Source organism: Ursus americanus, chromosome 20 (genome assembly GCF_024610735.1).
Source record: "Ursus americanus isolate L20-20 chromosome 20, mUrsAme1.1.p, whole genome shotgun sequence".
NCBI lineage: Eukaryota > Metazoa > Chordata > Mammalia > Carnivora > Ursidae > Ursus > Ursus americanus.
The window spans coordinates 28,666,326-28,689,202 of record NC_142146.1 but is presented as its reverse complement, the minus strand read 5'-3'; the positions used below and the strand labels follow the sequence as shown (position 1 = coordinate 28,689,202).

Genomic DNA, 22,877 nt, shown 5'->3' with positions numbered 1-22,877 from the left:
GGTCAAAAATAATTTGTTCTTTCAGGTTAATGTAACCTAAATGTTGAAAGAAAATCTTTTTCTGGGTTGCAAATACCATTCTCTTCAGTGGGGTCATAAATATATATTAAAATTGAATGTGAGGCACCTTTATTAAAAACTTGATTCAATTTATCAAAATTTGTCAAAAGTCAGCATTTTCTTTATAAAGCCATAGCAGGAAGTGAGAGAACTCTCTTCCCTGATTTCCTAGCCCAGTGGATCTCAAAGTAGAGTCCCTGGACCAGCAGCCTCAGCATCACCTGGGAACTTGCTAAAAATGCAGATTCTCAAGACCTACCTCAAACCCCCTGAAGCAGCATCTCCAGGGATGGGGCCCAGAGAGCTGGGGAGTCTGATGCTGCCCACTCGTCCTCATTGATGTTCATTACTTCCTGCCTGCAGTTCTAGTCATTTGGTCTGGAGATGTTCATGCCCCAATTAATTACCTGGAAATTCCTTGGAAATATGAACCATGAATCATATTCCTTTTTGTGCCCTATCATGGTTCCGTGCCAGGAAATGCTCACACTAATTGATTTGTAGTTAAACGCAGCCTTACTCACATTTCCAACTTTTCACATAAATAACCTGATGGTAGATCTACATGAACGAGGAAAGAAACCCTCTGCCCTAGCAAATAGATGGACTAACTCCCTCTCTGCCAGTGACACGGCTTTACTGACCCAGCCAGAAGTGGCAGCAAAAAGCAATGGGTCTGGTACATAATTACTGCCAGAAAGAACCGCTCAATATTGTCCCTTTCAAAGAACAAGTAGTCTCTAAAGTTCAAATGGCCAAGTTAATTTGTTCATTGACTGGAGCCCAGGAGCAACCACCTCACCCAGGAAGTCACAGCGATGGCCATCTGTGCTGCATGCAATCAGACATACTCAAGAGCATTACTGAGCTGCTTCTGGGGCTGAGATGGACGACAGAGGGTCTGTGTCTCGACCACCTCTTTTCAGCTGAATGGTGTGGAACTGGGGTCTCAGCTGAACACTCAGCTAAGCAGATCCAGGACCAAGTGTCTCGGTTCTGCAAGCAGGCACACACTCCGTGGAGTTCACCCCCAGCTGGTGCGGCTGTGGCCCCCATTCAGGACAAGGTCTCACCTTTTATTAGACAATTTTGTGCAAAGCAAATGGTTCCCTCTAGAGTCTGCAACACAGAAGATAAATCAAAAAAGGATTATCTTGAATCATTTATTCCTTCTGTGAAAGCCAAAGGAGATGTTTCCACAAAACATGATACGGGCCATCTCTCCCTCCACATCTCTTAGAAACAGAAAGTTCATCACCTCAGTAGATATTTATTATTATCTTTGGCCTCACATTCTTCTTCCTTTCTTAGAAGAATCTTCTACTTTGTGAGACAGAGTCTGGCTCCCACTAAAGAAGCTAAAACACTGGCTATTCACTTTCCCAGCCTCCCTGATTGTAGGCACATTGTGTCAACACATGACCAACCTCTGCCAATGAGACACGTCCTCCCTGGACTGCGTATCTGAAGCTGGTAATGATAAGGGGTAGGGATCACATGGAGTCCATCCATGCAGGGCTCGGGCAGGAGTGGTGGCCATGGCCAGGTTCCTGAGGTGGCAATGGTAGACAGTCTAGCAACAATGCCCAATGTCCAGCATTAGTGGCCTTGAGGACTCCCAGGCTGCCCTGGGAAGAGGCCCATGTGGAGGGAATGAGGCCCTCCACCAACTTGCTGCTGTATGAGTGAGTCACCTGGCCTTCAGATGACTGTGGTCCTGACATGTGGCTACAACCTCTGGGGACCCTGAGCCACAACCACCCAGCCAAGCCACTTTTAAATTCATGACCCACAGAAACCATGGAAAACAGTAAATGATTATTATTGTTCTTGGCCAATAAGTGTTTCAGTACTGTTTTATGCAGCCATAGAAAAGCAATATAGGCACAGACTTTTATGAAGGGTCAGGAGAAGAAACAAATATATGAAGACTGTTTCTGCATTTACCTTAAAACCAGTTTTGAAATCACTGTGTTGCTGTATGGTTGCTTTAGAAACGCTGTGCTACTAACTTCTTAAAACTTAGTAATAGGGAAAAAAAGGTGTCCTTTGGAAATGGATAAATGATCTTAAAATCTATGTGAGAAAATAAATGTCAGAGGATAAGAATCTTTTGAAAAAATAAGAAAATTGGAAGATAATTGTCCTATTAGACATTAACACATCCCATAAAGGCAGTGTAATTAGAACACTCTGGTACTGACAGAAGATTAAGAAGCAAGATCAGTAGACCAAAATAGAATCAGAAACAGACAATATCTAGGAGTTGTGATATGACAAAAGGAGAATTAAAATTAAATGGAAAAGAATAATTCACCTGGCATAAAAACGATGAAAATAAGACAACAAGAATCTTAGAAGAAAATTCAGGAGTCCATATATAAGAGTCTCTTTAAAAGGAATAAACAAACAGGAAAGCTAGAGTCTATAAAAACAAGATAGAAAAGGGAGCAGTAATATCTTTATAATTATATAGCTTAATACATTGAACATTAGGGGCGCCTGGGTGGGACAGTGGTTAAGCGCCTGCCTTCGGCTCAGGGCGTGATCCCGGCGTTATGGGATCGAGCCCCACATCAGGCTCTTCAGCTATGAGCCTGCTTCTTCCTCTCCCGCTCCCCCTGCTTGTGTTCCCTCTCTCGCTGGCTGTCTCTATCTCTGTCAAATAAATAAATAAAATCTTTAAAAAAAAATACATTGAACATTAAATCAAGGGCAAGTAGTAGTGAATATTTCCCTCTACACAAAAGGGTACTGGATATTAAAGATCCTAGTAAATGCCTTTTACAAAGAAAAAGAGACTTTATTTGTTTAAGGAAAATAATAAAAATTAGCTACATAGATAGTTCATGTCATATTCACAAGTGAGACGACTCAGGCAAATAACACCGAATGGAACCACACATCGTTCCTGAGCAAAGCCTGTCTGCTGCTGCCTGTCCCTGTCTCTGGCTTCCTTCTTACCCTATCCCTTCCACCTGCGGGGCCTTCAGCTCCGATAGCCAAATCTATCCTATGGCAGGAATGATCTCAGTATCTTCTCCTTGAAGCTTCCTCGATGACTTCTATTCCCCCCAACTAAAAGCGATCTCCCCATTTTCTGGATCCTTACTCTTTTCTTGTATAGTTATTTAGGCCCTTGTCTTAGTTCTCATCCGAAATCCTAAGTCTTTAATGGCAAGATGCAGGCCTATGATATCATTATGGCCTAATACCATCCTCTACAAAGAACTCTGTTGGCGAAAGTCATTGAGAAGACCTGACTGCCGGTTGATCAGTGAGCTGGACCTCAGCAATCAGAGACCCCTCGTCCCTTCCCCTGTCATTGGAATGTACGTTCCACTTGCCTTTCCTGCCCCCAGAGGCTGCTCCAAGGACACAGCCTTAAGGTAATGATGTGGTATTGAGACCTTTTGGATGGTTGGTATACATGACTAAACCCAGTTAAAGCTTCTACATCAGCAGGTGGCTGCAGAGATCTAATCATCTTGCAGCCACTCAAGATAAGCCTCATGTGTAAGTTCCCTTGGTTATTAAACCTGCCACCTACCAATCTGGAGCGAACTGCCTCTTTCTTCTGCCTCTCCTGCCTGCCTGGGTGTAGGGGCCGGTTTCAGATTATACCAGGGAAGCTCCCGAGGAACTTACAAACCAACATATATTAATTTGGTGATATCCTAATGTATGAGTGACAAACGAATGCATGATTGCTGAGTTTCTTAGTTAGGCAAACTCAATCATTGGCAACTTCTTTTCTAGAAAGTAGTAATATACGCAATGTTCTTTGCTAAGAATATACTACTAAGAATGAATAATACTACGATTTCAGGGATTTATCTATATTACAAAGCCCTTTCCCTTTCCCCGTCCCTTCACCACACATCTGCCTAATGACCGTATCTGGCATGGTAGCAGACACATAGTAGGTTCTCTACAAATTGCCCCTAATTCTGAATCTGTTGCATCCTTTCAAGTTTTAAAGGACTTACAGAAACTATTAAATTTCCCTAATACATAAACAGAAGGTACACTGGCAAGCAGGTAGTGTGCACTGTGCATCCCCACCAAAATGATCCAAGTGGTGTGTGGTCCCAAATACCCTCCTCTCCTCCAGTGTAGTGGTCAGTATGTCAGTGCGGAGAGATAACGCACTGTGTTGACACCATGCTAATTAGCAGCAGAAGTTCATTTCTTTCAGGGTGAAAAGCACAATAGTGCAAGGTTAAATGGCTGTCAGTCAACCTTACAGTTAACAGCTTAGAGTTTGAGGAGCTTAAGCAAAGGAAGATTCTAAAGGATTCAGAAGCCCTAATGCCTTCTCTGGTCTAGATCAGTCACATTGTTTAGTAGAGATTAAACAGTTATTATCAAGCTTCAATGGAAGAATTGAGGGGTAACAATTTTCAAAAAGCCAAACTCATCAGACAACTCAACACACTAAGGGGATCTTAATGGGCAGAGAGGTTCTGAAGCATCTGTCACATTCTAATTGCTTCTGTGACGACATCCAGTTTGGATCTATAAAATAAGCCTTCTTATAAGTATAGTTTACCAAGGACTTATTCTGCTGATGACTTCTCTCTCTAGAAGTACAGCCAATTTCATAAACATTTAAAAAAGTTAAATTTCATATGCTGCCTTGATAAGATGCTCATAATCTGGTTACTAAGAAATATGGAGACAGAATTTTCCTTTCTAAGTTTGAAGAAAAGGAAGTGAGAGGTCACCTTCTGTCCTTACTGAATAGTGATGGGCCTGAACAGTTACATAGTAACGCTATCTATTGCCTATGTAATGAGAGTCCATAAACAGTTCCCCACCTCAAGCCACTCCTTTCAAAGCTTCCTCCTTATCATTTAAAGGTAATCTTTTCTGACCATGCTCAAAAACCAGTGGTATCCTAATCCACAGAATAAAATTCAAGCTACTTAACCTGGCATACAAGATTATCCATGGGTTTGGCCCTACATAGCCAGGTTTGCTGATCTCTTCCTCACACCCTATTCCAGTAATACCAAACTTCTTGATAGTTCCATGAATATACCTAGTTGTTCCCTACTTCTGAACTTTCATGCTGCTTGATCCTTTCTAGAGAACACTTTCCTCTCCAATCCCTTGGCAACTCCATTCATCTTTCTATTCATTCATCAAATGATTATTGAAAAAATACTGTGTGTCAGGCTATATGTTAGACTCTGAGAATACTGCAGTGAATAAGATCTTGTACTGCCCTGGGGTGCCTGGATGGCTCAGTCGGTTAAGTGGCTGGCTCTTGATTTCGGCTCAGGTCATGATCTCAGAGTCCTGGGATCAAGCCCCAAGCCAGGCTCCATGCTCAACAAGGAGTTGCTTGAGATTCTCTCTCTCCCTCTCTCTCTGCCCCTCCTCCCATTTGTGCGTGTTCTCTCTCTCCCTCTAAAACAAATAAGTAAATCTTAAAAAAAAAAAGAAGAAGAAGAAGAAGAAGATCTTGTACTGCCCTCACTGACACAAAAAATTACAAACCTCGCCCTCTGTGAAGTCCTCCCCAGGCTCATCCCCACAGTGGACCCTTGTCTTCCACCTTCCTTGTTCACACTATGTGTTGTCCTCATCACAGTGTCCAGCCTCCCTGACTACACTGGGAGCTCATTAAGACAGGGATGCCATTTTCTTCATCCCTCTGTAATATCTGGCTTATTGTACATGCTTTTTAAACATGTGGAGGGAAGAAAGGTATGGGGGAGGGGGAGAAAGGCAGAATACACATTTAAACCATGGAAATTTCATGTTTTAACATATCTGCCATTGGTGAAATGGCCTACATTCTTGGCTGTCTCCCCCAGGCCCTGATTTCTGGCAGGAAAGTGCTGTCTTTTTAATTTCTTCTCTCCCTCCCTCTCTTAATTCCACATGGGATCACTCAACAGCCCGTTCATGACTGGCCTTGTGTCTTACAGGCCATGGGAAATTTCAGGGGGGATTTAGGGCTTCAGAAATGAGGTGCCTCCATTTGGACCAACAGGTCCTCTATGTGTGAAAGTAGCACGTAGTGGAGCTCTCTGGTATCATTACAGAGCTGTTCCTGGTCTGTCCAGAAACCTACCTGGAGGCTGGGACCATGTTCCAAATAGGTCTCAACATCTGAAACCTCATGCAGTGCCATTGAGCCCACCAGACTCTGAATGTCTGATGCAGATGCTGAGGATGAGGCAAAAATACAATATTGTTTGCAGGGAAACTCAGCAACTCCTGTATATAGTGCCAAATAGCCCAGCACACAGACAGCATCCCATAAAGAGGAAAAAAATGTAGAAAGGAGCTATTTTCAGTTTAGCTTATAGGCAAATTATAATTTTAATAAATAAAATTTTTATTTTATACTTCAGCAATTTTTGTTTGGACTATAAATTGGTATGGGGTGCACAGTAAGAATTTCAGGGCTTAAGAACTTTAAAGCTATGGTTCTCAAAATGTGGTCTGGACCTGGAACATCAGCACTGCTTAGGAACTTGTTAGAAATACAAATTGTTGGCCACGCACCAGACCTGCATTTTTACTAGCCCTCTAAGTGATTCTGATGCATGTTCAAGTGGGAGAACCACTGATCTAAAGGCTTTAAAATGACCCTGATGTATGGAGGAAACTAATATACTGAACTTGGAATTCAAAAGGGTCCCTTTGAATTCAGGATCTCTTGAAGCTACACAAGTGCTAACTCATTCATTCTCTCTACTTCCTATTGATACAGGCAGGGAAAACACCACTGCCCCTGTTTTAAATAGAAATAAAACTAAATCTGGGGTTGGGTTGGGGTCAAACCACCGCACACAACGTTTTCAGGGCTGCAAAGTTAAAATCTGCACGGTCCAAAAAACTAGAAAGGACATTTGCACCTGTTGTTTTTCCTGGCTTGTTGAGGGTTCGGAGAAGCTCTTGAAAATATTTGTGGATGAGACTCAAGAGCTTAACCTGCTCCACAGGCAATAGGACATTTCCAAAATGCATAGGCCTATGCTGAGTGTGAGTAAAGCCTCCCTCAATTCACAGAGGTTTCATTTCCAAGTGACAAGGCTTGTACTCTGACACATTTTAGTTTACATTGTCTCTGGGATCCTGTTAACATTCTGACATATATTAATGCCACAGTGATTACTGTATCTATGAATCTCCCCCAAAAATGTATTTAGAGCAAAACAGGTGTTAGCTCCCCGAGCAGTCTCTCCCTATAACATGGCACAGGGATATTTCTTCATGGCTTCTGTGTAATGCTGGAAGCTCGGAGTTCTGAAAGTAATAATATTCTCATCTGTGATGAGGGTCCCACTGTGAGTACCTCCCCAGACAGGTATTTCAAAAGCATGCTCCCCGTCATCTCAAAGTCCGCTAGCCTGCCCCTTAGCTGCTCTCCTTTCCTGCACACATCTCAGGCATGTAGCTTTCACCTTGTCTGTCTTCTAAATTGCTCACCACACATCCATCTGCTTCCTAGCTTCTCAAATGAGCTAACAGCTCTCACCAGCTCCCATCTCTCCCTTTGTCCTGTAAGTTTATATCAGCTTTGTTCCCTTTTTGTCACTTGAGGGCAGCTCCAGGCAGAGATAAATGCATTTTTTATTCCATGTTTCTATTGCTCATTTTTATAAAAGCATACAGTCTAAAAGGGAATTTAGATATCATCTATCCAATCCAGTGCTAATTTCTTTTTTTGCAGTGGAATCTATCTTTTTCAAGACACAACTTTATGTATAAGTCTAATTTATAAAACAGATAAGAGTGAAACTATTTTGGTTGAAGCTGGTAAAGGAGCAGGGTGTGCATCTCATTTCTCTTTAAAATATTTTAAAATATCTGTTAAAGGCCTCCTCTGCACCAGACACTGTGTCAGACTCTGGAGAAACACAGATGAGCAGTGTAGACATGGGTTCTATTCTCCAGCTGCTCGGAGCCTTGTCTGTGCCTGGAGGTCCCCAAGGAACCCAGTCTGAAACTTACTGATCTAATCCAAGGTCTGGAGAAGAAAAGTGACTTGGCTAAAGGAAAGCCTTCCTGGTCTTCACATTCATACTTGGGAGTTAAATGTACCTGGTGTTGTTGAACAGACTGTAGGGTGATGATCAGGAGAAACACCCAGGAGCTCTGTTTATGACTGTGGCTTCGCACACAGAAACATGGAGTAAGCTACAAAAAGGGTATAAACTGTGCATAAAGCTCCTAAGAAAATGGTGGTGAATGTTTGCACAACTGAACACTTGATCTTTATTCCTGCCATTCCCTGTGGCGAGATTGCTTTTGGTCATGCAATTAAAAACTTTTAAAACCCACAATCGAATTTCAAAGAAAAATATCTCAGCCCATTTCACCCAGGACCCGTAGGTATATCCTCTGTCCTTCTACCCATATTAGGTGTGACAATTTATCATCTACTGCTAGACGTTCCCACAGTTGGGCTTTTCCGATTAAAGAAAAAGAAGGAGAAACTAAGAAACAGGGTTTTATCCCTGAAGCACAGCCATCCCATTTATTGAGACTGACGTTAAAGAAATTTCAGTTTTGTTTTTCAGACCAAATCACTTCCAGTAACTGACTGACCTTCGGAGTGATGGTCCTTGCCGCTTGACTGAATGCAATCTGTTTCTACAGGAAGAGTGAGGTAGGAGATCTCTCTTCCGGGGAACCTGGGAAACCTATTATTAGGCACTGCCAGGCCACCATTTGATCACAATGGACCACTGAATTCCAACTGTCTCATCCTTGGAGACTGTCGGTCACTTACAGTAATAAACTTTGTGCTGCCTGGCCCTTGGCCAGACTTTCAACTTCGGTTAGCCTCAGTTTCCTCCTGTATAAAATGAAGAGGTTGGACTGAAATATCTTTAAGATTCCTTCCAAGTGGGAGGCCTGGGTGGCTCAGTCATTTAAGAAACTGCCTTTGGCTCAGGTCATGATCCCAGGGTCCTGGGATCCCCGAATTGGGCTCCCTGCTCAGCGGAGAGCCTGCTTCTCCCTCTCCCTCTCCCTCTGCTGCTCCCCTTCCTCATGCTCTCTCTCTCTCAAATACATAAATAAAATCTTAAAAAAAAAAAGATTCCTTCCAAGTTTTCTACTCCTCAGATATTCCACTAGAATCAGAAGGTAGCACTACATTTTGGAATTTGAAGCAACTTACCTAGAGAGGTGCAACCCAGGACATTTTCCAAACACCCGACCAGTGCTTCAATATCACTGTCCTGTCAAAACAAGAGGGATTTACTTCCATGTATGACAGAAGAATATTTATTGACATAGAAAAATGTTCTTTCCACATTTAGGCAAAACAAAAAAAAAATCTGGTGGCAAAATTATTTGACAGTACAATCCTATGAAAAATTTTTTTGCAATTGAAGTATAATTAGCATACAGTGTTATATTAGTCTCGTGTACTATATAATGATTCAACATTTCCATACATTACTCAGAGCTCATCAAGTTAAGTATAATCTTAATCCCTTTCACCTATTTCACCCATTCCCCCACCTACCTTCCCTCTGGCAACCACCAATGGGTTCTCTGTATTTAAGAGCAGCTTTTTGTCTGTTTTTCTTTGTGTGCTCGTTTGTTTTGTTTCTTAAATTCCACATATGAGTGAAATCATGTGGTATTTGTCTTTTTCTGACTTTATCTTTTTCTCATTTAGCAGAATATCCTCTAGGGCCATCCATGTTGTTGCAAATGGCAAGATTTCATTCTTTTTGATGGCTGAGTAATATTCCATTGTATATATATACCACATCTCCCTTATCCATCTTTATCTATCAATGAGCACTTGGACTGCTTCCATATCTTGGCTATTGTAAGCAATGTGGCAATAAACATAAGGGTGCATATATCTTTTCAATGTTTTAGTTTTCTTTGGTTAAATACCCAGTAGTGGAATTACTGAATCTTATGGTAATTCTATTTTTATTTTTTTGAGGAACCTCCATACTGTTTTCCACAGTGGTTGCACTAATTTGCATTCCCACCAGCAGTGCATGAGGATTCCTTTTTCTCCATATCCTCACCAATATTTGTTATTTTTTGTGTTTTTTATTTTAGCTGTTCTGACATGTATAAAGTAATATCTTATTGTGGTTTTGATTTGCATTTCTCTGGTGATTAGTGACGTTGAGCATCTTTTCATGTTGGACATTGTATGTCTATTTTGGAAAACTGCCTATTCAGGTCCTCTGCCCATTTTTTAATTGGATTATTTGTTTTTTTTGGTGTTGAGTTGTATAATTTCTTTATATATTTTGGATATTAACCCCTTCTTGGATATATCATTTGCAAGGATTTTTTTCCCATTCAGTAGATTGCCTTTTTGTTTTGTTGATGGTTTCTTTCACTGTGCAAAAGCTTTTTATCTTGATGTAGTATGATCCATTTTTTATTTATTTATATTTATTTTTTTTTAAAGATTATTTATTTATTTATTCGACAGAGATAGAGACAGCCAGCGAGAGAGGGAACACAAGCAGGGGGAGTGGGAGAGGAAGAACCAGGCTCATAGTGGAGGAGCCTGATGCGGGGCTCGATCCCACAATGCCGGGATCACGCCCTGAGCCGAAGGCAGACGCTTAACCACTGTGCCACCCATGCGCCCCTATTTATTTATTTTTTTAAAAGATTTTATTTATTTATTTGACAGAGAGAGAGACAGCCAGCAAGAGAGGGAACACGAGCAGGGGGAGTGGGAGAGGAAGAAGCAGGCTCCCAGGGGAGCAGGGAGCCCGATGCGGGCCTCGATCCCAGGACCCTGGGATCACGCCCTGGGCTGAAAGCAGATGCTTAATGACTGAGCCACCTGGCCCCCCATGATCCAATTTTTTTTTTAAAGAAAAATACCTATATCTATATGTATATCTATATCTCACTCTCTCCATCTCTACCAATCTACAGATCTACTCTATCTCTCTGATGGGAAGAACATACACTGAAAATGTTAATGGTGGTTTTGACTATAAGGTAAGATTATGGATGATCTTTACTTTCTCCTTTGTGTACTTATGTCTTTTCTAAATCTTCTATAATAAATATTACTTATTTAATTTACAAAATTGTAAATGTTACTTAGAATGGGGAAAAGGGTTTTATTCAATCTATAATCTATTCAATACATCAAAAATCAAGTGAATATTTTTTTTCCTAGGGAGTGTCTCTATCAGTTCTTCTTTGGAAATGTATGGTCTTCAAGGGGTCATAAATCTAAGAATTGCACTTCTTATTTACCATAACCTTCAATAAGAGTCAGATACCCTCATGAGAGCTGCGGTGATCCCAGAACTGTATTTGGCAACAAATATTGTCTTTACTACAAAATAAACATCCGTCCTCTATCCAGGAGGCTGGAAATATCCACAATAGCATCATAATGATCTGAGAAAATGGAACCACTTAATTATTTTCAGGTTTGTGGCTACATTGAGGGAAATCAATAATTTGTGGCTCACCTGCTGCATTTCAAAACAAGCAACACATTTCATATTGAAGTAACTGTGAATTTTAGAAAAATGCACTGTGGTAAATAGACTACTCTAAAACATTACATAAATGTGTTGTTTCATAATATAACATCTGGTGGGGTTTGAGCAGCCACTTTTTATGTGTGTGGTGAAACTCAGCATCATTTCATGTTCCGATGTATAGAAGAGGCAATGATGAAGAAGACATGTCTGGTCAATGCTGGTCAATGAGGCCAAAGCACTAACTGAAGATCCTGGTGTCCAGCTCAGGAATTGGAAGTCAGGGAGATTCAGAAGAGGGAAAAACAGATCCCTTCCTTCTTCTGCATGCTTGTGGTCTCCAAACTTAACAGGGACAGCCTTGACTCAAAGAGGAACCCAGAGGAGACATCCTCTGTTGGAGGAAAAGCAAAGCACACACTGGCATACACAGGTGATGACACCAACCTGGCAAGCCCAGCTTGGTCCTCCACTAAGTTTGCTGGCCTGGCCCAAGTGGCTTGACTTTCCAGGTCTTAGTTTCTGCATCCGTGAAACTAGGGGGCTGAATCAGCTGATGGTTAAGGGGTCTTCCAGCTCTAAAACCCGGTTCTTCCAGCAAAGAGTTAGATGGACAGTGACTGTGTGGATTGTTTTCCAGTATGGCTACAACAGTACTTCCCATCCCTTTGTTCCTATGCCATTCCTCACATTGAAAGTTAGACTCTCTTTCCCTATCCCTTAAGCTGGACCTTTGACTTGCTCTGGGTCCCGGAATGTGGAAGATGTGATGTCTGTGACTTTTATTACTAGGCCTTAAGAGGCCATGTAGCTTCCATTTTTACTGTCTTGGAAGCCAACAACCATGTGAAGAAGTCCAGGCTCTTCTACTGGAAAGATACCACGGTGAGATGCCCTGTAGCATGGAGGCCATGTGGAGGGAAACCGAGGCCCCCAACCAACAGCCAACATCAATTGTCAGACATATATGTGAGGCCATCTTGGACCCCCAAGCTGAGCTTCCAGCTAAATACAGCCACATGAGTGATTTCAAACAGTATCACATGGAACAGAAGAACTGTCTAGTGAGTCCAGGCAACCTACCTAGAGAATCATGAAAGACAAAAATCACTGTTTTAAGCCATTAAGTTTTGGAGCATTTTGTTACACAGTAAAAGATAACTGAGATACTAAATAAACTGAGATCACTGACCGAGTATTTCACATCTCTGTGTCTCCAGCACCCAGCATGGCCCCTGGAGCATGAGGAATGCTAAATGATCACCTGTTCAGGTCTCTTCTAGCTTCTGTGATTTGCAAGGAAGTAAAACAGAAGAATGGCATTGACTCTTTAGATCACAGTCTAACCCTAGTTGGACAGCAAGGTTCTCCTCAAAGTACATCCTTATTGGGAAAGTAGAGGGAAAAGCATACTACTTCTTAATTCTGTGGCCTCAGTCAAGTTGGTTAACCTCTCCAAACATCATTTTCCTTCATTGTAAAATGAGAATAATGTCCTCTATCTCACACAGGGCTCTTATGAAAAACAAATGAAACAATAAAAAGCCCTTAGTAGAGGGTATGGCTTGTTGGAAATACCCAATGGGTGGAAGAACATAGTTGGATAGAACAGGATGGGATGGGAAAAGGACAGAGATATAAAAGATTAAAAAGTTCCAATCACTGTGTCTGCCACAGAATATGGAGATTAGTAACAAGTATTTGAGTTGAGCCAAAGCAACAGAAACAGTAAGAACCAGAGTCAGGCTGTGGAAGGCATCTGGATGGCTGGGATGAATCAGTTATATCTTCCTAACATAGAGGACAGGGAACCCTGTAGAATGGTGTAGAGAGGGCAGAAATAATTCTAATACAACTGAATGAATGAATAAATGAATGAATGAAAGAATACTTTTACTGAAGTCTTAATACGTGCCATTGTCCCACCAGCTTACATGTATTACTTCATGTATTACTTCATTTAAACTCAACCAAATGGTGCTATTTTTCTCCCCATTTAACAGTTGAGAAAACTGAGGCACAGATAGGCCCCATAATGTGACTAGGTTCATGCAACTAGTAAGAGGTGGAACAGGTGGTGTTCTCCAGAGCCTGAATTCTTCTCAGTCACTACAGTACACATACATATAGCAGAAGGCAGGGCTTCAAACCCAAGCAGAGCTTCACAATATCATTGGAGGAACCAGGGTGCAAACTCATGAAAAAAACTCAAAAATAATTCTTTGCTGAGATATATATGCAACATAATGCAGCCTGGGGACAAAATGCAGCTACAGAGGGGTTGGGTGCAGAGGTGGGTTCTTCATCAATGGCTTCCACTCCAGGTTCTAAGAGAACTTTAAGCAAAACATCAATTCTCTGTCTAAATTACGGCCTCAACAAGAGGGTTGTGCATTCCTTGGTGGAGTAAGCAAACACAGTCATGGGCCATGTGGAACTTATGACCTCTGCTAACTTCCCTTCTTGCCCTGAAGACTGGGGCCCCAGAGGTCACAGACAGTGACTGAGCTCAACTTACATTCCCAACAAAACACAAGTCACTTTCTGTCTCTAAGATGCAGATTAATTAGAGCATTAAGACCAAAACTCCAACTGTACCCACTGAACACTTTTAAAAATTTTGAAAGAACATCAGACTTACAGGAAAGTTGCAAAGGCAGTACAGAATTCCCACATACCCTTCATCTTGATGTCAGTGTGCCAGGTTTACATACATGCTCATTCCCCCATTTATTTATACACACCAAGGTATCTCTACCTTGGTGCCATTGAAGTTTTGGGCCAGATAATTCTGAGAGGATGTTATAGGACGCTTACCAGCATTCTTGATTTCAACCCTAGTAGATGCCAATAAGACACTCCCATCACCCCCCTGTCAGCCTGGGATGTGGAAACCAAAAATGTCACCAGGCATTGCCGAACGTCTCCCGAGGGGCAAAATCTCCCCTGATTGAGACCAGTTGACCTACATATAGTCTATCTCCCCATACATATTTTTTTTCTACTGGTTAAATCTGGAACAACTTGGTGATCAAAATAAATGACATTAATGGATTAATAAGCCACAGAATTAAATAAGATGCTAACTGTACTTTTTAACATTTATTTTGAATGTTTTTTGAAAAAGAGACAACTCTGTATTTTGAAAAAGAGACAACTCATTACAAAGATCAGGTTCTCCTTTTTTTTTTTTAATTAAATAATTTAGGAAAGGAGTTAAAGAGCTTGTTTTACTGTGTTGCAACTTAATTTAGCAATAAACTCATTGCTGGTGTTGCAGAAATTATCATTTAATTGAACATAAAAGACCCCAGTAGAAACATATCCACCCCCAAAAGAAAGGAAGAAAAATGGAAATGAATACCACGCCTTTTTAAAGATGTTTCCTGCTATTCTGTGTCATGTTCGCACTTTAGCAAGAAGTTCAGTCATGGACAACCCCTCGCAGAAGCATATTACGGCTGGTACAATGTGGGCATTATGCTGTTGACTGGAAGCTGTACATTTCCTCACTGTTTCACAATTTAAATTGATCTCTGCCAGAGCTAAGTAGCCTAAGAAAGCAACCACGTCCAGATAGAAGCCAAATTACAGTGCCACCAGCCTGCACTCATTTCAGCCAAGTGCCAGGGAGCCGAATTTCAAATGCTGTGAAAATGACATAATGGTTCTTTTGCTGATGAATTTAGACACTCTTCAAGTCTCCTTCTCCCGTAACCACCAACTCCTCCCTCACAAGAACGGGCCTTCGAGGCATGAGGAGCAGCAGGTAAGACTCAGTTCTGAAAAACTGTCCCACAGATTCAAGTTCAGTCAAACATCCAGATTTTTTCCAGAAACAGAAGCAGTAAATTAGAAATTGCTCCTAAGGGGGAAAAGGTAGCTGTTCTGAAAAGGTCAGTGGGATCTGTAAGGTACGTGAGACCTAGCAACACCTGCCTAGCGGCCACAGAGAAAACTATAATATCTGGGGCAACCCCTCCTTTGAAACAATGTTTATATAGAGATATTAAAAATAATACATCCTCTAAGAATTCATATTTCTTTTTTATTCTGGAAAAGAATAGAAAATTATCAAAGGAAAACAAATATCATCAAAGAAACCCATCACTACTGATGCAACACTCACAAAAATAGACACACATATCTAGTCAGTCTTTTCTACCTGGATCTGTCTTTCAGATATTTGAAATTATACTGTAGATGCATGATATACATGGAATACACAAACACCCATGCATTTGTGTTTGGACTTTCATCCCATGCTATTAAGAATTCTTCAGAAACATAATTTGAATAGCAGCATAATCTTGCATTGTATAGCCGTATCGCAATTCTTTATCTGTGCCCCTATCACTGGACATCTGGTTGCTTCCACTTTTTTTGTTGTAAGTAATACTGCAGTGACTATCTTCGGACATAAATCTTGGCCCCATGTGTAATATTATTTCTTTAGGTTAGTGGAATTACTGAGCCAAAGAGTGTGAACATTTAGAAACCCTCCTCTTTTCTCTGTTCCCGCCCTTTACTTCAGCTCCCACCCATCCCAAGGAGTGCATTTTCTCCACAAGGAGCTCCTTCCCAATTTGTTTCATCCACCTCTCACGAAAATTCGCTTTCTCTCAAGAAAAGATATGGTAGATTCATGAAAGCCCAAGACAATTGATAAGGTTCATGTGTTATCTCAGGATATTTGTGTTTCGATAAGGGATACAACCTCATATCAGAGGAATGAATCTCTAATAGCAAAAGTTTAGGCAGCAGAAAGCAAGCATGTCAAAGGAGAAAATCAGGTATCATTACAGAGCTATAAAAATCACACTGATTCTCATTTAATCATCAGCAAGTTCTGTCTGACTAAATAATCCAGATTATCTCCTCATCTTAGAGCTAGCCACGGTGAAAGATTTAGTACGTACACACACACACACACACACACACACACACACACACACACACACAGAGGTATCACTCCATTACCCAGTTTATTCCATTCAGGAAACATTTACTGAATACTAGTTACGCGCCAAACATATACAAAGATGAGGGAGGTAGATGCAGCCTTAGCCCACCATTTGGAGGCAGATGATCCATTTCCATAGATAGGAGGAAAGACAGCTCATGAACAGAGGCTGGGAGGGGTGGTCTTGTGTCCCAGGGTACCCCAGACCATCCTCTTTCAGCAGTAAATTACCCCATTATTGCCCCTGCAATGCACGTTCTCTACCATCAGGGAGAGTGCTCTGTTTCTTTCGATTCACTTATCCAAAGATAAAAGTAATGTTTTGTTCATCATTGTGAGCTCCATGAGTGCAGGACCATGCCTGCTGAGTAATTACTGGCTCAAAGCTGGGCACGTGGGAAGCAATCAATAAACCTTTTTTGAATGTGTTGATGAAAGAAAAGTCACACCAAGACAACAGAAAAATAGTCCTGTGTCCACCTCACCATGCAGGTTTTACTGGAGTTCAGAGTTCTCAATCCTGGGCAAACTTTGAGTGTACTTCCCCCATTCAATTCTTTCAGAGGCTTTTATTTGCAGAACTTCCTTCTGAGCCACCTGACGGCGCATCTTCTGCTTTCATCCGTCAGTTTTTTCTAGGCTCTCGGATGTTCTATCATAAGGCTAATCTCTGACTCCTTCTGAGCTGACCCCAGAGACAGATAGGACCTCACAGGTTACCCCCAAACTGGAACTTTGGTGAAATTCCTCTCATCAGTCTTCTGGGAAACTTCCGGTTGCTACCTTCCAAATGTCCCAAAATGAGGAATGTGCTTTCAAAAGATGAGCCCACTGGGGCTGAAGCCTTGCTCCAAGTTCTCCTTCCCTGTGACCACCACAGGGTACACAGCACAAGTCACTGCAGGATGCACAACTACTAAGGGATAAAAGCCTCGTGTGGAGCACATGAGTGTCAGATGTAGAATTTCTCATCCCAAATTACCTCTCTGCTCATTAGTCTCTCAGACTTTCCTTGCTTCATGGTTGGTGCTTCCTGGAGCTGGTTCACTATCCTTCCCAATTCCACATTCTAGCAGTCCCCACGTTATTTATCCTAGAGATCCTATGACCCAAAGGAATCGGACCCTTTATTCTCCAGGTCACAGATTTATCTACCTTGGCCTCAATGAAACTATACCTCATCAATGCAATCTACAAAAGCATCCCTGCTGCTACTGTTACTAAACAACACGTACTGACATTTATCAACGTATGTGCCAAAGAACTTTTTTAAAGGAATCTATGAAAATATGTCTCAGCAACATGGTCTATGGTATCTTGGAGATTCATAACCTTCATGCACATACTGAAAGCTCTGAAAAGACTTCTAGTAAAGATCTAAAACCTTGTTTAACATAGTGTTTCCCAAAACCCGTGAAACCCAGTTCATTCTGTGGAAGTCCCAGGAACATTCTTTGGAAAATCCTCACGTGGATAAATACATTAACAGAGCTTCCTATTCTATACATTCTAGGATCCCCAGTGTCTGGCTAAGAATACAGAAGTCCTGGGACTTCTGCAAGCTACCTGTCCTTACTCTTTTGTTCAAGTAAAAATTTTCTACCATGAGAACCTCTATTCTGTTATACTTAAGTTTCTCTCATTGGAGGAAAGATTTCTTTGGTATTCTTAGCTCTAAAATGCCTTTAATTTTTCAATTAAAACATGTCCTTAGTTCTTTCTTTGAGATAAAAAATAATGCTAGTTTCCCGCCCTTGCCCTCAAATCACTTTCCTTTAAAACATTTAGCAAGCACTAGTATTTCAACTAGTGGAGATTTACATGTAGTTATTTATATCCTGCTACTTCACATTAGAATCAGGATCCTTTAGATTCTGGAGCAACTTCTAAAAAAAGGATGGAGCATCGTTTCACTTTTTCTCTGCAGAGGTTAAGTGAAAGGATTTTTATACATTAGCCTCACAAACATAGGTCACAGATACCCAAAGGGATTTTAGGATGAAACTGGAAAAGTATTTTTGGAATCAGGAACTCACATTTGGTGATAGCAGATCTGTATCAAATCCTGTGTTAATTTGAATATTAAAATTCAGTGCGCTTCGATGAATTTCCTTTTTTTAAATGCAAGTGTAGTTGACATACAATATTATATTATGTTTCAGGTGTACAACACAGTGACTCAACATTTATATACATTACAAAGTGATCAGCACAGTAAACTAGTTACCACCTCACTCTCCTTTTAATTGCTGACCTGTAGAGAAAAGCCTAAAAGGAGCAATGGAAACAGTTAGCAGGAAACTCTTGAATGGGGTAATTTCTACTCACATCTCTGAGACGGAGGCTTTCCAATCTTGTTTCCTATTCCTGGGAAGTGGAGCTCTTGGCCTCTTTACAGATCAGCTTTGGAGGTGAGGTGTGGATATGTAGTCCTCTTACCCAGTGACTCTCAAATTTCATCGTGTAGGACTCATCCAGGGATCTGGCTAAGAATGCGGAATCTGATTCAGCAGGTCTGGAGCAGGGCTGAGATTCTGCATTTTAACAAGCTCTCAACAGAGGTTGATTTGCTGGCCCATGGATCACAGTTTCAAGGGCAAACTTTAGCCAGCATGAATGATTGGTGATAGTCTAATGAGCCTGCCATGAAGATTGTACTAGAAAGATTCTGTTTGCCTTAGAGAATTCTCATTTATTCAATTAGCGTGAATGTTACTTTAAGCTGGAAGAATTTCCATAAGAACCTATTTTGCTAACTCAAGACTTTTCAACTTCAGCATTAGTGACATGTTGGACTGGGTAATTCTTTGGGTGGGGCACTGTCGTGGGCATTGTAGGATGTTTAGCAGTATCCCTGGCCTCCACCCACTATTAGTACCCTCCCTCATCCAAGTTGTGACCATTAAACATGTCATCAGACATTTCCAAATACCCTTTGGAGGGCAAAACCCCTACTGTGCTGACATGGAATCACTTGGCATCATTATATTTGTTGCATTGTTTCATAGATATGAGTTTACAGGCTTTTAACTGACTACAATGTAGATATATTTCACAACTCTGAAGTTGTCTTCATAAAAAATCAAGATGATTTCCAAGAAGGACTATTTAAGTATTAAGATGAAGACATCTCTCCTTTCCCGCATGGCTTCCAGAAAATGATGGCTTTTCTTGCTCAGCTTTACATTTAGAATAGTGGGATGTATATGTCCAAACATATATGTTTGTGTGGGGGGGTATAACTATAGAACTTATGTTAAAACCATAGATAATAATATATTAGATACTTCATACAAAATATATGTTTGAAACAATAGCAAAATCTCCCCTTGACTCTTGTTTTCATTAGAGAATTATGCAAAGAACTTTGGTGTGTATAGTACTAGATATGTTCATGATGAATTAGAGAGCGACAAAACTCAAAAGAACCACATTTATCACTGAAGTCTTCTGTGTCAGATACTTTAATATTCTGAATTTTGCATACACTGGAAATCAAAAGTTCATTAAATGTTAGCTTTGAGTCAACACTTTTTTAATGTTCTGAAGCTTTTCTCTGGGCCATAAAAAAACCCAAAAACAAACAAACAAACAAAAAAACACCAACCACTTATAATTGCCAACTACTTCTGTTGTTTCCCTAGTCAACTTACTATTGGTATAATTAGAGAATTCTGACTCCTGAAAAACATAAAAATCTCCCAACCATAAAGAATTCGGCAGTGTAAACATTAATAAAAGAAAGGATAAGAACCATATGATCCTGTTAATAGATGCAGAAAAAGCATTTGACAAAATACAGCATCCATTCTTGATAAAAACCCTCAATAAAGCAGGGATAGATGGAACACACCTGAACATCATAAAGGCCATAGACAAAAGACAGCTATTATCATCGGAATGGGGAAAACTGAGAAGGCTCTCAGGAGCAAGAAAGGATGTCCACTCTCATTATTACTATTTAAAATAGTACTAGAAGTCTTAGCCTCAGCAATCAAACGACAAAAAAATAAAAGGCATCCAAATCAGCAAGGAAGAAATCAAACTCTCACTATTTGCAGACAATGTGAAACTCTATGTAGAAAAGTTCCACCAAAAAGACTCCATCAAAAAACTGCTAGAACTCATACATGAATTCTGCAAAGTTGGAGGATATGAAATCAATGTTCAGAAATTTGTTGCATTTCTATACACTAATAACGAAGCAGCAGAAAAGGAAATCAAAGAATTTATCCCATTTTCAATTGCACCAAACCCAATAAGATACCTAGGAATAAACCTAACTAAAGAAGTAAAATAGCTGTACTCTGAAAACTACAGAACACTTATGAAAAAAACTTAAGAGGACACAAAGAATTCCATGCTCATGGATTGAAAGAATAAACATTGTTAAAATGTCTGTACTACCCAAAAGCAATCTAAACATTTAGTGCAATCCCCATCAAAATACCACCAGCATTTTTCACAGAGCTAGAACAAACAATCCTAAAATTTTATGGAACCACAAAGACCCCAAATAGTCAAAGCAATCCTGAAAAAGAAAAACAAAACCGGAGGCTTCATGATTCTGGATTTCAAGCTATATTACAAAGCTGTAGTCATCAAGACAGTATGGTAATGGCACAAAAACAGACACACAGATCAATGGAACAGAATAGAGAACCCAGAAATGGACCCTCAACTCTGTGGTCAACTAATCTTCGACAAAGCAGGAAAGAATATCCAATGGAAAAAAGACAGTCTTTTTAACAAATGGTGTTGGCAAAATTGGACAGCTACATGCAAAAGAATGGAACTGGACCATTTTCTTACACCATAGACAAAAATAAATTCAAAATGGATGAAAGACTTAAATGTGAGACAAAATCCTAGAGAACACAGGTAGAAAACTCTTTGACCCCAGCCATAGCAACTTCTTGCTAGACACATTGCCGGAGGCAAGGGAAACAAAAGCAAAAATGAACTATTGGGACTTCATCAAGATAAAAAGATTCTGCACAGTGGAGGAAACAATCAACAAAACTAAAAGGCAATCTACAGAATGGGAGAAGATATTTGCAAATGGCATACTGATAAAGGGTTGGTCTCCAAAATCTATAAAGAACTTATCAAACTCAGCACCCAAAAAACAAATAATCCAGTTGAGAAATGGGCAGAAGATATGAATAGACACTTTTCCAATGAAGACGTCCAGATGGCTAATAAACACATGAAAAGATGCTCAACATCACTCATCATCAGGGAAATATAAATCAAAATCATAATGAGATATCACTTCACATCTGTCAAAATGGCTAAAATCAACAGCACAAGAAACAACAGGTGTTGGCGAGGATGTGGAGAAAGGGGAACACTCTTGTACTGCTGGTGGGAATGCAAACTGGTGCAGCCACTCTGGAGAACAGTGTGGAGGTTCCTCAAAAAGTTAAAAATAGAATTACCCTACAACCCAGCAATTAAACTACTACCAAAGGATACAAAAATACAGATTTGAAGGGGTATATCCACCGCAATGTTTATAGCAGGATTAACAACCATAGCCAAACTAGGGAGAGAGCGCAAATGTCCACTGAGTGATGAATGGATAAAGAAGATGTGGTATATATATATATATATATATAACTCAGCTATCAAAGAGAATGAAATCCTGCCAATTGCAACGACGTGGATGGAGCTAGAGTATATTATGCTAAGTGAAATAAATCAGAGAAAGACAAATACTATATAATCTCACTCATATGTGGAATTTAAGAAAGAAAACAGATGAACATATGGGAAAGGGGAAAAGAAAAAAAGGAGAGGGAAACAAACCATAAGAGACTCTTAATGATAGAGAACAAACTGAAGGTTGATGGAGGGAGATGGGTAGGGGATGGGCTAGATGGGTATTAAAAAGGACACTTGTGATGAGCATGGGGTGTTGTAAGTGATGAATCACTGAATTCTACTCCTGAAACCAATATTGCACTGTATGCTACCTAACTAAAATTTAACTTAAAAAAAAAAAAAAAAGAATTCAGTGGTGCAGAAAAAGCAGTTTTCCAATCCAGGAAGAAGACTTTTTATGAGCATTATTTTGTTGGAATCTCATACTCTGATAGACTCAATGGACCAAATTCTCAATAACATCTGAACATAGATACTCCATAACAGAGCAGGGTAGTCAAAATGTAGTTACAAGGTTTCTACCAAACCAGAACTACCCAGCATTGTACATTTTCATTGTTACTTCTTAGAGGCAAGCCCCAAATACTGTCATTGGTTATATCACAAGCATTGGTTTGCTCCTTGGAATTCAAACTTCTATTTGAAAGTTGACAAGAAGCTGTTTTGAAAATATAATACAATTATGACACAACCAATTTTTCTATGCCAATATTTCTGCAGAGAAA

The 22,877-nt window shown here is 40.3% G+C and overlaps 1 protein-coding gene across 10 annotated transcripts in view; it reads right to left on the bottom strand.

Annotated features, from left to right (window-relative positions):
* Window positions 1-22,877, bottom strand: part of NEK11 (NIMA related kinase 11) — a 245,937-nt gene that overhangs the window by 59,944 nt on the left and 163,116 nt on the right. For all 10 annotated transcript variants that reach the window (XR_015727864.1, XM_045791750.2, XM_045791746.2 and 7 more), the window contains one exon: window positions 9,209-9,269. Coding sequence is in view for 9 of the 10 variants with exons in the window: in XM_045791750.2 (XP_045647706.2) it covers window positions 9,209-9,269 (61 nt within the window). In the remaining variant the exon portion in view is untranslated. The remainder of the gene's footprint in view (window positions 1-9,208; window positions 9,270-22,877) is intronic.